This window comes from Jaculus jaculus, chromosome 5 (genome assembly GCF_020740685.1).
Source record: "Jaculus jaculus isolate mJacJac1 chromosome 5, mJacJac1.mat.Y.cur, whole genome shotgun sequence".
Taxonomy (NCBI): Eukaryota; Metazoa; Chordata; class Mammalia; order Rodentia; family Dipodidae; genus Jaculus; species Jaculus jaculus.
Window position 1 is genome coordinate 93,030,503 of NC_059106.1, and position 16,655 is coordinate 93,047,157.

At 37.8% G+C, this 16,655-nt stretch overlaps 1 protein-coding gene across 9 annotated transcripts in view; it reads left to right on the top strand.

Moving 5' to 3' along the window:
* Fggy (FGGY carbohydrate kinase domain containing) overlaps nucleotides 1-16,655 on the top strand; it is a 492,311-nt gene that overhangs the window by 221,467 nt on the left and 254,189 nt on the right. For all 9 annotated transcript variants that reach the window (XM_045151276.1, XM_045151274.1, XM_045151282.1 and 6 more), the window contains one exon: nucleotides 8,716-8,831. In XM_045151276.1, coding sequence (XP_045007211.1) covers nucleotides 8,716-8,831 — 116 coding nt within the window. The remainder of the gene's footprint in view (nucleotides 1-8,715; nucleotides 8,832-16,655) is intronic.

Sequence of the window (16,655 nt, forward strand, 5' to 3'; positions counted from 1 at the left end):
TCAGGGTGAATGATCTTTTTGATATACTCTTGTATTCTGTTTGCCAATATTTTGTTGAGAATTTTTGCATCTATGTTCATGAGGGAGATTGGTCTGTAATTAATTTTCTTTTTTTGTTCTATCTTTGCCTGGTTTTGGTATCAGGGTGATGCTGGCCTCATAGAAGGAGTTTGGTAGGATTCCTTCTTTTTCTATTTCCTGGAAAAGCTTAAGAAGCAATGGTGTTAGCTCTTCCTTAAAAGTCTGGTAAAATTCAGCAGTGAATCCATCCGGGCCTGGGCTTTTTTTAGTTGGGAGATTATTGATAACTGTTCGGATCTCCATGTTTGTTATAGGTCTATTTAAGTGATTAATCTCATTTTGATTTAATTTAGGTAGGTCATATAGATCAAGGAAATCATCCATTTCTTTCAGATTTTCATACTTTGTGGAGTATATGCTTTTATAGTATGTCCCTATAATTTTTTGAATTTCTCTGGAATCTGTGGTGATGTTACCTTGTTCATCTCTGATTTTATTAATTTGTGTCTCTTCTCTCTTTCTTTTGGTCAGATTTGCTAAGGGTTTATCAATCTTGTTTATCCTTTCAAAGAACCAACTCTTGTTTCATTAATTCTTTGGATTGTTCTTTTTGTTTCTATTTCATTAATTTCTGCCCTAATCTTTATTATTTCTTCCCGTGTACTAATTTTTGGTTTGCCTTGTTCTTCTTTTTCCAAGGCTTTAAGGCGAAGCATTAGGTCATTTACTTGCGACCTTTCTAATTTCTTAATATAGGCACTTAAAGCTATAAATTTACCTCTTAGAACTGCCTTCATTGTGTCCCAGAGATTTTGGTATGTTGTGTTCTCATTATCATTTGACTCTATAAATTTTTTGATTTCCTTTTTGATTTCTTCATTGACCCACTCATCATTAAGTAGTGTATTGTTTAGTTTCCATGATTTTGTGTATGCTCTATAGCCTTTCTTGCTACTGATTTGTAGTTTAATTCCATTGTGGTCAGAGAGAATGCAAGGAATTATTTCAATTTTCCTGAATTTGTTAAGATTTGCTTTGTGTCCTAATATATGGTCTATTTTAGAGAATGTTCCATGTGCTGCTGAAAAGAATGTATATTCTGCAGCATTTGGATGAAATGTCCTGTATATATCTGTTAGGTCCATTCCTTCTATGACCTCATTTAGTCCAGATGCCTCTCTGTTTATTCTTTCCCTGGATGACCTGTCAATTGATGAGAGTGGGGTGTTAAAGTCACCCACCACCACTGTGTTTGGTGTTATCTGTGACCTTAGTTCTAATAGTGTTTGTTTGACGAATTTGGGAGCCCCCATGTTAGGTGCATATATGTTTAGGATTGTAATGTCCTCCTGTTGGAGTGTGCCCTTAATCAATATAAAGTGATCTTCCTTATCTTTCTTGACTAACGTCGGACTAAAGTCTACCCTGTCTGATATTAGGATAGCAACCCCTGCTTGTTTTCTAGGCCCATTTGCTTGAAACACCGTCTTCCAACCTTTCACCCTAAGATAATGTCTATCCTTTGTAGAAAGGTGAGTTTCTTGGAGACAACAAATTGTAGGATCCTGCTTTTTAACCCAGTCTGCAAATCTATGACTTTTCGTTGGGGCATTGAGACCGTTGATATTAAGAGATATTATTGAAAGGTGTGTATTTATGTTTGCCATTTTTGTGTGTGTGTGTGTGTGTTACTGGTTCTACCTGTGCTCTCTTCTGTTAACTGGTATTTGAGTATAGCTGGTTTTTTCTAGGTTCCTTATATGTGTGCTTTTCCTTTTGTTCAGCATGGAGGATTCTATCAAGTATTTTCTGTAGAGCTGGTTTTGTCTTCAAATACTCCTTTAACCTGCTTTTGTCATGGAATGTCTTTATTTCTCCATCTATTTGAATGGATAACTTTGCAGGATAAAGTAACCTTGGTTGACAGTTGTTATCTTTCAGAACTTGGAATATATCACTCCAAGCCCTTCTGGCTTTAAAAGTTTGTGTTGAATAATCTGCTGTAATCCTGATGGGCTTGCTTTTGTAGGTAACTTGATTTTTCTCTCTAACTGCTTTCAATATTTTTTCTTTGGTTTGTGTGTTTGGAAGTTTGATTATAATGTGGCGAGGAGAGGTTCTTTCTGGGTTTTGTCTGGCTGGGGTTCTAAAGGCTTCCTGTATCTGTATTGGCACCTCTTTCCCAATTTGGGGGAAATTTTCCTCTATGATTTTGTTGAAGATACCTACTATGCCTCTGGAGTGTAGTTCTTCTCCTTCTACTATGCCCTGAATTCTTATATTGGATCTTTTCATAGTGTCCCGAATATCTTGAAATTCCCACTCATACTTTTCTATAAGTTTGTCTTTCTCTTTGTTGGACTGCATTAGGTCTGCCACCTGGTCTTCTAGCTTAGATATTCTGTCCTCTCCCTCATCCATCCTACTGGTGAGATTTTCTACAGAGTTTTTTATTTCATTAACTGTGTTCTTCATTGCTAGTAATTCTGACTGGTTTTTCTTTATTATTTCTATTTCCCTATTTATGTCTTGTATTGCCTTCTTTATTTCATTAAATTGGTGTCCTGCCTCTTCTTTGATTCCTTTGATTTCCTCTTTGATTTCTTCTTTGATTATTTTCATGTGTTCTTTGACCTCTTTGAACATATTTATAATTATTCTTTTGAACTCTTTCTCAGGTATTTCCTCTAACTCTTTCTCACTGGAGGACATTTCTGATGCATTAATACTTTTAGGTGGATTTATATCATCTTGCTTTTTAGTGTTTTTTGTGTTATAATGTATATATTTTTGCATCTTGGATTAAGTTAATGCTTGGATTTTCTAGCTAGCTGTGTATTCTTAGCTGTATCAATTGATTTGATGTAATATATTTTCAGGGTAGGACCTTAAGGTATTAGGTGTGGCTCTTAATACTCTCAGAGTATCTACAAAGATGTTCTTAGGGGTTGAGTTTCCCTACTATAGGAGTATTCAAGCAGGCTGAGTGGAATAAAATACAGGTAGATTCTAAACTTTAACTAAACACTGTACACATTCAATCAAAAACAGCCCCGAGTATGTATGCAAGAGTAGTTATTATAATGGCCAGATCCTCTATCAACAAAGAGGTTTAGATTTCTGGGTTGTTGAGGTATCCAAGTCAGCTTGTGACCAAGTGAGACCCTTCCCTGGTGCAATCCCAGTTACCTTGGGTGATTTTGGTCTCAGTCAAGTTGCTGCCTGGGTCGTTGGGCTGCTGTTCTGATTTCTGGAGCTGGGCACTTGCTTTTCCTACGGGGCAAACCGAGCCGCTGCTGCTGCCTCTGCTGATGTCGTAGCTGCCACCACCGGAGCCACCACCGCTGCTGAAGCTGCTGCTGCCGTGTCCACCGCCGCTGCTCCCCCCGAAGTCGCTGCTGCGGGATCTGCCGCCGCTGCCGCTCCTGGGTCCGCTGCTGCTGGGGCCGCTGGTACCGGTGCTGGAGCCGCTGAAGTTGCTGCCGAACTCTGCTCCTGCTTGGGTCCCGCCGTCAGCCCAAGTTGGCGTGGCCAGTCCCGGTCCGCTGCTGTGTTTGCTGGAGCTGGGTTCAGGCGTTGGGGTAGGGGAGGGGAGGGAGCCTCGGCTGCTCTGGTTGTCTCGCTGCTCCACGTGTGCTTCTACCTCGCGGTCTTCTCCTCCGCTGCTCGCTGCCACTCTCCCCTCACGTTTCCCGAGTTGCGGAGAGCACGGTGCGAGGGGAAAATCCCGCACCTGGCTTCTCCTGAGGCTCGAGCCGAGATTCTGGCGGTTTTCGGCTGCACCGCGGTTGCGGCGATTGGCCGAGCTGCCGGAGCCGCCCTTCCCACCTGTGCAGGCTCTGGATGCTCTATAACTCTTCCACTTCTCCGCTGCCGCCTCAATTTCCTATACACCTCACTTTTTAGTAAAAGTGTGTATTCTGCTGAGTTTTTTTGGTCTTTTTCCCCCCTAGGCTGCTTTGGCGTGGTACCTACGCCGCCATCTTAACCGGAAGTCGGAAAATTTTTTTCTGTAGGTTTATTTAAAATGTATTCTCTGGGCTGAAGAGATGGCTTAGCGGTTAAGCGCTTGCCTGTGAAGCCTGAGGACCCCAGTTCGAGGCTTGATTCCCCAGGACCCACGTTAGCCAGATGCATAAGGGGGCGCACGCGTCTGGAGTTCGTTTGCAGTGGCTGGAAGCCCTGATGCACCCATTCTCTCTCTCTCTGTCTATTTGCCTCTCTCTCTCTCTCTCTCTCTCTCTGTCACTCTCAAATAAATAAATAAAAATGAACAAAAAAGTTTTTTTTTAAATGTATTCTCTATGCTCTTTATCTGAAGTTCTTTTCTTATTGCCCATAATTAAAATATTAACATTTGTCAAGTTGTGTCATATTATTCTTATGTTCCACTCATAATTTTTTTTGAACTTGACATTGATATTGGATCCATAATCTATTTTTCTATCTTGTACTCATTTCTTGATTTTCTGTCCTTTAAATGGTCTTCTATTGATCAAGTTTTCCAGGAAGCTTTTAATTTGAGCTTTTGCATTTTCATTTTCATTTGCTTTTTGTTTATCATTATCATCTATTTATTGAGTTCCAGTTTCATGTTTTCATTTGACTCATTTCATTTAGCTGGTTGTTGTGTTCTGTCAGAGTAGATTCTGGTCTTCTCATTTCCTATCCTCTTTGAATTTCATCACGTGGCAATTGAATTCTTCAGTTGTTTATGTGCTCTCAAAGTAGCTCTCAGTGGAGGCTTCTACTATGGGGTTAGCCATTTTTGGTGAGGCATTTTGCCTTTTTGTGTTACTTGTTTTTTCAACATCTGGGGCTCTTACAAGCTAGTAATAGCCTCATTAAAAGGGAATGATCTTGGTTGGGGTGTATGATGATCATATGGAGTGCCCATGTGAGTATCTATAGGGGTGTAGAATTGTACAAGATTTGGAACCCAGGAGTGAGAGGAGATGGGTTCATCCAACCACAATGAACAGGGTTACCATTCTTGAACAAGTGGATTGATAGAAGTTTGGGAAGTTTCTAGGTATGGGGGGCACACTTGTAGGGACTTGGTTTCCCTTGTGGGGGGAGGGACATTGTGGACACATGTAGGTTTGGGGGGTGGGTACTGGGAGAATGGGAGCTCACCTGCAGTAGTGTCTCCCATATACATCCAGAGAGATTCATGATTATTGTAGGCACCTGAGAGACTGGAAATTCACCTGAAGCACTGTTATGGCTGGGCTACAGGACCAGAAGACACATGGACCTGTAGAATTATGAACTCACCTCCTGTCCAATTGTGCAATGGAGATACACATAGGTGGAATAGGGTATGACTCAGGTAATTAGGAACTTACTTCCAATGACAGAGTTACTGAGCTAGAGACATGGAGAAATCTGTAGGCACAATAGGAGGGAACCTGGGGAATTAGAACTATGATTACTTCTGAGTGATTTTTTTTCTTTCTTTTTTATTATTTTTTTTTTGGCTGTACTCAGTCTAGTGTCAGAATCCAACATCCAGAAGTGAGAAAGGAGCCATTCCTACAGTGCAGGGATGAAGAGAGAAGTCAAGTTACATGGTAATATATGTGTCTATAAAGCAGCTATTTTCAGTAGTAGTTTCAGCTTGATTTGAGTCATATTCCCTAAAGGAGGGGTCATGAGTTTAGCATGGAGGTTGTATGGAAACTTTCACTTAGAGCTACGGTGGAATTAAAGCATAAAGAAGATAGGGCATCTACCAAGTGGACAAAATGAGTGACACCAGCAGTAGTCATGTCAAGTGGGGTGAAGCATAGAAGTCTCTGAATATTAATGGAGCATTGTACAATGAAGCATTGTCCCATATGCTTGGATCATTGGGAACAATTTTTTGACATCATCTTTTGCTTATGACTTTGCTTTTCCCAGTGAACTATCAGAATTCCTAAAGAATTGCAATTTCAGATATTATGTCAGGAAGAATTTGCCTACCATGTCCTCTTCATAGATTGCTTCACATATATCTACTATCTCCACACACATTCTTAAATAAGAGGGGTGGGTTAGTACCTGCATACGATGTTTCTAGTGATGTAAGAATTTCTTTAATGTGTCCATCCCATTTGTCATTGCTCAGCATGTCCTGCCATCTATGCCACATCTGAACCAAATAATTAGTGATAAATTTCCTCTGCTTATTTTCAAGTTAGGGCTCAGCAAAGCGTGACATCCTTTATAGAACCCTGCTTGATACTTTTTGCTCCTCAACATACCCAGCCACTCCACCTCTAGCATACAGTTACAGAGATTCTCCTGCTAAAGTCTCTCATTCTTGTCTACTTCCTTTAGAATATGTATGGTTATTTGTTTGTTCAGTTTGTCTGTCTCCCTAGTAAAACTTAAGCTTATGGGAGATCAGAGGACTGATCTTTTGTATATTACTTGTAGCTATAGCCTACCATAGAACCAGAAGTATAGTAACTAAACAATAAATATTGGGTGAATAAGTCTTAATGATCAAACTAAATACATCTAGATTTTTGGCCCAGTGAAAAAATGTTGGGTTTATCCTTAGCCCAGCATGAGTGTTATCATCATTGGATTACCATTAACTTGTGGCAAAGTAAAAAATAATGGCCATATAATGCTTCTATTCATTCAGCATTCACTGTGGGTAGATGTAGTCCTGTGTGGGCTAGTTACTACTGAGATAGGGAAAAGTTAGGAAAGGTTTTGCACTGAAAAGGTTGCTGATTTAGTGGAACAGATGAAGAAGTGGATAGGTAGACAACTGTTGTGATCAATGTCAGATAAGGGTATGTTTCTAGATTGGCACAAGAAGTCTTTTGATTCAACATTCTCTCTGTTGAGGCTTCCTGAAAAGAAACAGTCTGAACCCGCTTGTGTTGGATAACTAGGAATCAGATGCATCATGGGAAATTATCCTATGAAAAATGATTATTATAGGAAGAATGAAGGAAAGAAAAATTGGAAATTGAAAGCACCTTTATGAAATGTCAGAAGATTTAGTACTGCAGTATAGAGGATGCAAGGAAGTAACTTCCTCAAGAGGAAACCAGAGATAGGCATAGTCATATGGCAAAGAGTCAGTAGAAGGAGTGTGATCAGGGGTTGGTATAATAGGTTTGTAAAGTCTGATGTGGACAAAATATGGAAAACAGACTAGAGGGTGATAGGACTCAAGGCATGGTATGTGATTCAGTGACTAGTCACATTGTGATAAGGGTCCATAGATTCCATGGGGCTGGAGTGGGGCAGTCGTAATGTACTTGATAAGTCTGTATGAGCTCCTGGGTTTGAGCCTCAGCACTGATTGCGAAAAAAAGATATGCACTATGTTCCAGGAATGCAGAAAAAGAATTCTTAACCCAAAAACTGGAATCTCAGCCTAGGTTAAATTAAGAGTTTGAATTTTTTAGATGAAGAAGAAGGTGGCTGAATATTTTCCAATCTGCTAAGAGTAGGGCATAGACATAGAAGTATTTAAGACCATGGTTTTGCCCAGAGACATTCAATGTACTTTTAAATTTTTATTTATTTATTTGAGAGCCAGAGAGAGAAGGAGAGAATCAGTGTGCCAGGACCTCTAGCCACTGTAAACAAACTACAGACGCATGTGCCACCTTGTGCATCTGGCTTACATGGAGCCTGGGGAATCAAACCTGGGTCTTGCAGGCAAGTGCCTTAACCACTAAGCCATATGTCCAGCCAGGAATGTACTTTTAAAATATTTTATTTATTTATCTGAGAGAGAGATAAAGTCAGACACAGAGAGTATGGGCACACCAGAAACTCTTGCCACTGCAGACAAACTTCAGACACGTGCACCTGACTTTATGTGAGTGCTAAGGAATTGAACCTAGGTTGTCAGGCTTTGTAGGCAAGTGCCTTTAATTGTTGAGCCATCTCTTCAGCCATCTCTTCATATATATATATATATATATATATATATATATATATATATATATATATGGACACATATGGAAGAGAGAGAGATGGGATATAGATGATTAAGGGTGATTTGACAAATTAAAATGAAAATACTCCCAACATTCAAGTCTTCTACCTGCCTACTAAATATCATTTTTGACAACAGTGACCGTATTGCTTGTTTTATTCCAGAAACTTAAAAAAACTTATTATAGAGAATTTTTTAATTGCATAAATATAGATGGAGTCAGTGATAACTCATGAAGCCATCATTCAGCCCCAGTGACCAGCAACACAGACTAATCTTACTCTGTCCATAAAACCTCAGTGATATTTGGGGTTTGTAAAGTGGATCTTTACAAATCGCAAATATCATGTGTGTTATACATAAAATATTTCAGTGTATACATCTAAATGATATGAAAAAGCCTTTAACATAATCACCCTATTTCATATTTAACATGCAACAATTAACTCAGTTTCGTCAAATAGCTGACCAGATTAAATCACAGGAATCAAATAAATGTAGCTATAAATATAAACTTTCACTTACAGATTTTGTTCAGGATGCAGATAAAGGGATAAGACTTATGAACATGAGAGCCAGGCAAGCAGCAGTTATCTGCTATAGATGGACACCTTTGAGTTAAATGTAGAAGAATGCTATTCCACTTTCATCGTGCTACTTAAGATATCTGCATAAGTATTTGGCACACTCAAAGGAAGCTGGTTTGTATTACTGGTCCTACCTCTCTCCAATTTCCCTAGGTCTCTCTGCTCTCTGGTGTGCAAGTGGACATACTCTGCAAAGAAAGGCTGGGATGACAGCTTTTGGAAGATGATTGGTTTGGAAGACATCATTGCTGATAATTACAACAAAATAGGTAAAAGAGTAGAAAATACCGAGATTGAGCATATATAAGGAGATTGGTTGTTTTCTACTTTTGAATATATTTTACTGCAGAAACACAACCCAGTTTTTCGAAGATAGTGGCTAGGTTATGACCTTTGTCTCAGAGCTTGTTTGAATGGAGGGATTATAAATGTGAAAATTTGCCTGAAATATTGAATCAGTAGGTGTGCTATCTTAGATGTTTGCCTGGAGCACCTTGGAATAACATAATCAAGAGGGTATATATGGCTCTCTTCCAAGAGAAGGAAAATAGTTTCATTTGTTTGAACCAAGGGACAAGGAATGATAAGAGAAATAAAACTGAAACATCAAAATTAGAAAAAGTAAGGTGTGAGCAAATGCTTTCTGAGAGATCTGTAGGTCACAAACTCCAGTGTTTCGTGGCACATTTATGTGGGACAGGTCTGACTGACTGGAAAGTGTTTACCTGCTGAAAGAATTTTAACACCATGTACAAATAATTTATGACACTTTAAAGTGCAGTGTTTTCAGGATCATTTCCCTAGGAGATGTTTATTTACTGTAGTTTCTGCTCATACTTCGAGCAAGTTGATTAGGTAAAAAAGTATACCTGTGAAATGCTTACAAGTTGCAGAATATGATATTGTATCAATAAAGTTTAAAAGTGCATTAGCTCATGAAAGATAGACCATTCCTCCCTTGTGGAAGAGAATGGAGGTAAGTGGCTGCTAGTACAGTTTTTCCTTCTCCAACACAACATCCAGCTTTGGATCCAAGGAAGCTCCATCAGCTTTCATTCATTCCCAGCCAGGAGCAAGAACAAAAAGAACCACAGGAATCCTCATGCATGAGCAAGACAGCACACCCCCATCTTTTACTGAGCAATACTCATTTAGAAGGCCCCACTAGGCTGAGGAACTGACTGAGTAACCATGTGCTGGTCTATCTGATCCCTGGGACTGGAGAGCTGTGCTTTTGAATATTGGCAAACAGCTAAGGTATCTGCTACAACTGCTTCCCCCTTTGGCAACTGTGTCCCATAGTAGATTACTTGAGTCCACCTTTCTTCTCTCTGGTATAATTCTCACTCAAGTATATGGGGTAAAACAGAGGAAGTGAGTGGCATCCACACTGTTTGTCCTTGTGAGTTTCTGTGATCTGTTCATACACTACCAGCCAAATCTGGAGAGATTGCATAACCAGGACAGAATGCAGAAAACTGCTCAGCTGACACTATCCAAGACCTGCCCTGGTAGAGAAGGTGGAGTGGGGCTCTCGCCTCAAAGGGGATAACAGATAGTTTATTCTGGAGCCAAATATGAGTGGCCATGGCCCAGGAACACAGATTTAGGTTACCCCAAATTCCATGTTCCAACGTGTTAACCATTTCATGAAGGTTTTATAGTTACAGAATGAAAAAAAGGCATAAATCAAGGCACTTTTAAAATACATTGGCTGACCACCAGGCAGGTGGGGTACAGCAGAGTGGGGAAATCTCCAACCTAGGCCTCAGTTACTATCTGATAACACACTTAGTCCTTGGGTTGGTGGAAGCTGGGGTCTGTTTTTGCCTTCCAAAAAGGATCACACCTGGTTAACTGATAGTCACCAGGATGTTAGAATTAGGTGCAGCAGATACAGCTGGTTTCTAGTATATTATTTTATATTGATGAATTTGTGTATGTTCTATAGTCTCTTCTGCTGTTAATTCTTAGGTTTATTCCTTTGTGATCAGCTAGAATACAAGGAATTATTTAAATTTTCCTATGTTTGTTACAATTTTCTTTGTGTAAGGATATAATAGCACACACCTTTAATCCTAGCTCTCAAGAGACAGAGGTAGAAAGATCACTGTGAGTTTGAAGCCAGCCTGAGACTACATAATGAACTCCAGTCAGGCAGGCTAGAGCAGGACCCTACCTCAAAAAAAAATTATATGTGATCTAGCTTAAAAATCATCCCATGTGGTGCTGAAAAGAATGTATGCTTTAGGTATCTGTAGGAGACAGCCTCACATTGCTTGGATGAACCTTCAGACAAGGCACAGTTATGGAAGAAAGGAATTTATTTGAAACTTAGAGATCCAGGGGAGGTTCCAAAATGACAAAAGGAGAGGTGGAGGGATGGCTTAGCAGTTAAAGAGTGTGCCTGCAAAGCCAAAGGACCCAGGTTCAATTCTCCAAGACTCACATAAGCCAAATATACAAGGGGGCACATGCATCTGATGTTTGTTTGTAGTGGCTGGAGCCCTGGCATGCCCATGTGCTTTCTCTCCCTTCTTTTTCTCCCTCTTTCTCTCTGTCAAATAAATAAATAAAAATAAAAGACTTTAAAAAATCAAAATGACAGAAGGAGTTGACCCCACTTCCCCAGGTCTAAGCACAGAGAAAAACCACCACCAAAAAACAAGCAGACACACTTCAGGAACACACAAAGCTCTAGAACTTTGTATATCTTTAGAGTGTGATTCTAAATCCACCCCCACACCTTAGGTCTAGACCCTTGGATCCACCTACAATAATACATCCTTTGGCTGCAGATCCAAATTACAAACTTTAATAAACTTCTGAATCAACTGGGGGACATCCAATTAAACCACCACAGGGTCTGTGAGGTACATTTGTCATATGATGCCATTTAATCCAGATGCTTCTAAGTTTTTTTTTTTTTCCCCCAGATGTCCTGTCAAGTGGTGATAGTAAGGTATTGAGGTCATCTACTACCATTGTGCTTGCGTTTATCTCTGATTTTGTATCTCATAGTGTTTATTTAATGAAATTGTGTGCACCCTGTCCTCTTCTTGCATTAATCAGTATAAAGTGACCTTTATCTCTTCTAACTAATGTTGGTTTGTTGTTTATACTGTCAGATATTAGAAATGTTGTGATACCTGCTTGTTTTCTAGGACCAATTGCTTAAAATATCCTTTTCAATCCCTTTAGCCTATGGTAGTTTTCTTTGGTGGAGAGTTGTATCTTCTGGTCTGTGTCTGAGGAATTATATTTGTTTATATTCAGAATTATTGAATGGAATGCAGTATTTCCTGTCATTGCTGATTTTGAATTTTGTATTTTCAATTCCTCTCTTGCACTATCTTGCATTACATGTTATTAAAGTATGATTTGTTCCTTACCATGGTCTCATGTATGTACTTTTCCTTCTCTACATGCTGAAGGATTCCTTCAAGGATTTTCTGGAGAGCTGGCTCAGTGGTCATAAATTCCTGTATCTTGTCCTTCAGTGACAGATAACTGCTGGGTATAGCACTCAGGGTTGGCAGTTGTTGTCTTTCAGAACTTGAAATACATTATGGCTTTTACACTTTTCTTGAGAAATTTGTTGTTCTATGGGTCTGTTTATATACATGACTTGGTTCTTCTATTCTGCTGCTTCCAGCATACCTTCTGTGCTCTGAATATTTAGTAGCTTAATTTAGATATGAGAAGGGGAGCTTCTTTTGGGGTCTTCTCTGTTTGGTGTTATATATGCATTTTGTATCTGCATTGGTATCTCTTTTCCTAATTTTTGGATATTTTCTTCTATGATTTTGTTAAAAATAACCTATTGTGCCTTTATACTGAAATTCTTTTATTCCTCAAATTCTTTGATTTGATCTCTTCATAGTATCCTGAATGTCTTGAAATTCTTGATCATAGCTTCTTATTAATATATCTTTCTCTTTGGTGGAATGTTCCCAATCCTCCACATTGTCTTCAAACTTTGACTTGTTGTGTTTTTCATTTCCATCTACTTACTCATTTCTATCTCTTTACTCATGTCTTTCATTGACCTCCTTATTTCATTCAGCTGATTTCCTGTGTGTTTTCTTGGGATTCTTTCAGGAATTCACTTTTCCTTTGATTCCTTTGAGAACACATACAATTATTCTTTTGCATTTTCTGTCTAGCTGGGACTGTAAAATTCATAAATTTTGAAGGAGTTATGTTACCTTGATTTTTTTTTATGTTTCTTATATTAGTGCATTGAAATTTTCACATCTTGAGTTATTTCATACTTGGATTTTCTGTTTCTTTTATCAGCTTTATTGTTAGGTACATAGTTCAGAACTTATATCCTTAGTCTATCACTCTGTATTATTCACAGAGTAGAATACTAAGAACAGGAATGATGAAAACTGGTTCATAGGTCCAACTATGTGAAGGTCATGGTAGCACATTAATGACAGCATTCCCATTGACTTCAGTCTCTGTTACTGGATAGATAAGCAAGCCTGGATTTTTGTTACTTGGTCATGAGAGAGATACTGGGTGGGTTAGGATGGGGACTACTTTAACTCTGAAGGAGATAGAGATGAGAAAATGTCTGGGAGAGGAGAGTTGAGATACTTTAGATCACGCAGATTTTAGGGCTTGTTGAAACTATCAAAGGTCATACTCATGGAGTGTGCAGAGGAGAGTAAGGATAGAATGTGGAGTTTAGAAAGACAGAAGAAGTATATCAGTTCTGTGTGGTTACAGTAGTAGAGAGATCTCAATAGAAAACTGGATGGAGAAGAGCACAGAACAAACCTAAAGTTAAACTGAGCAATATACAAATATAAGAGCATCATAAAATAAATATGTGCAAGACTAAAGATTTTAAAATAACAGTAAAAGATAAAAACATCAAAGGTGGGAAAATTCATCCTAACATTCAATTGATCAAAAAGACAAGGTATAGTAAATGTACATCAAGTCTAAAACATTAGTATTTTCTACCTTGGTGGCATGGGTTTTGACATTTTTCCTTTCCTGTGAATTTTCCTTTAGCAACATGCCCTGTCTTGGGAAGTGTGATTAGCACTTCCTTTTCAAGTATGTAGAATCAGATTTGGGGTGTATATTGTCCCAGTGGAGATCAGTCCAGTTACATTTTGGTGGGAATTTCTAACTAACCTATACAAAGTTGTGAAGATGATTCCCCAACAATGTTAATTTTATTTATTCTGTTCTACCAGAAGAAACCAAACTCCAGGAAGTGTCTATGTGCCTCACCAGTGGTGGTAGACGTAGGACACAGACTTGTGTTTAGTTGTCTCCAAATCCTGATCCAACCATGTTGAATTCTGACTTCCACCTAAGGCTCATGGTGTGCCTGTGTAGGCAGTGATAGTAATCCTGCTTCCTCTATAATTCCATTTAACCTTGTTTACATGGTTCTCAAACTACTAGGCAATACTAATCCTAGGTTGGCCCTTCTATAATGCCACTAACATAATTTTATATAGTTCTCAAACTACTAAGAAAAACACTGTTGGCCTGTTCTCAGATGAGAATCAGACATTAGTAACTTTGACCATGAGTATTAGCAGTAAATAATAAGAAAGATACAAAACTAATGTGTTGAAACATAGCTTCACTTTAATTGCTAAAGTTATCATAAAGAAATATTAGTTGTTTCCTGAGCATTCCCATGGAAATATGAACACAGCATAGTATAATTTATGACTTATTTGCATATCTTGATTCCATCTTAGCCTGTAAGCTCTTTCACACAATGACTTTTACCATTATTACCAGTCCTAACAAGGGCATGCCAGATTGTTCTATCTAAATCATGGTGTGATTAGCAAGTGGATAAATGAATGGTTGGTAATGTGTTTAGTGCTGCTGACTTCTAAAAGCTACAAAGGATATTTGTTGGTTTATTGTCACCTTTGGTGTCTTCTATCTACCTTTAACTCTTACTTTATAATTATTTTGATATTTTCCTTTTTCTCATCTCATACATGTTTAATTAGTCTCTTCACTCTGTTAATAGAGAGCAATGCCTACAAGAAATATTCATTTAAAATCCATAATGTTAACCTAGCAGAAAGTTTTCAGAGTAACTTCATTACATTTTGCCTGTAAAGTAAATGGATTTTTAATGCATGTCCTTAAGGAAGCATGTCATTAGCCAAAAATTTCCATGCATGGACTAAAACTTACCCATTTGTCAAAATGAATTGTATGATATTTCTCTGATTTTCTGTGTGACTCTAAAGCCAAAGACATTTGAAAGGGTGTTTACTTTTAGTTTGAATTTCAGATACATCTTTGGAAGCTACCTCCCAAGCATTCATTAGCAATTCTTGGAACTATGAAGTATGAATCTCGGAAGCTTCCCTATAAAGTGTTAAACATTTCCAGTGGCCCCATAGCCCATCAAGATGTGGGCAGTATAGCACGAAACCTTTTAGCAGATTTGAGCATTGAGTGTTGTCATGGATTTGAGCATTAAAAACAATTACCATAATTTGCTCCATGTGCAGCTTTTAGCCAAGTCTTTACCAGCCTTCTTTGTCTCATGCAAGAAATAAGAACTTTCCCTGAAAGCTGAACACCTCAGCAGCTGACAGTCTTATGGTGGAATGTCTTTCAAATAAATTATTTATGAAGTATAAGTTAAGAATCAAATGCAATATTTATGTGGTACATTTCAAGGACAAAGGAAAATTGATATTTGGTTGATTTGGTTTGAGGGCACTTTAAAAAGCAAGGAAAATAGTTTGGTGAATTAAAAAATATATAACAAAAACTTTATTCACAGTGGATTGATTTAATCTTCAGAATTCATGTAGAAAAGCCAAACCCAGTCTCCTCCCAGCCCTTCTCTTCTCCATCTCTCCTCTTCTATCATCTGTTTTTGGGAGTGAGTAGGGGTTTATCTATACCCATAGTCCAATAAAATGATCTTTGTATTTAAATTTTGACCTTTAGTTCTCAGAGAATCAATCCCAGGTTACCTATTTAATTTCAAATCTATCAAAAGCAAACAGGAAGGAAGAGATCAGAAGAGATAATGGACCCTTAAGAAACAGAGCAACACCTGTTCTTTCTAATTGATTATCCAGGTTCCCTTTCAGCAAATCCCAGGTGTCCGTTTACTTTCTGGGAAAAAAAAAAAAAAAACTCTTGTGCTTATTGGGGTAGGCCAGATCATGAGACTTCATGGGTATACCATGACTGAACTTCAGAGATAATATTTCCACTTTTTAGAGAATTTTGTTATATTAACGGTTCAGTTTGCTACTTTATATCTCATTCATTATTTAAGATCAGCAAAAACCTAGCAAAGAATAAATAAATTGAAAGAGTTACTAATTGCTAAGTGAGAAGCAGAAATGAAGATGAGGCATGTGTGGAGGAAGACTCTCCTGAGGGAAAGAAGGCTGTCCTGTTATAGTTAATTTTCATTCCCCCAATGAGAATGTATTTTCAGTATAATGCACCATAGGCACAATTACCTGACATAAATCCTGATGAATTGATGCTTGAATGAAGGATTTGGTTTTTAATAAATTTATATATATACATATGTGTATATAAATATGTATGTATGTATAAATATATATATATTTATATTTATATAATATATTTATATATATTTATATTTATATAATATATTTATATAATATATTCACATATAATATATTTATATATATTTATTTATATGTGTATATAAATATGTATATATATGTGTGTATGTATGTATGTATATCCTTACTTGTTACACTAGGTCATAGAGAATCAATCAGATCATTGCACAATACAGTACTCACATTAGTATTTCACTAACCCTCCTACTTAATAAACAGGATGACCCCCCAAAATTGATAGCTACAACTGAATCTCATTCCTATAGCAAATCTCTCAGAAATGGTTCCAGGACAAGAACTATTTTAACAAATTAGATCAAGAAGGTTACAAATTTTAGTTTTCCATAAAATAAAATAAACCCTGTAATAAATGAAACTAGTTTAGATACTTTTGCCTTATAGACTTAAAAATTTAGGTGAAAAATGTTGACAGATAACAAGTATAAGTTAGCCACAGCAGAGGGAAAGTCTAAG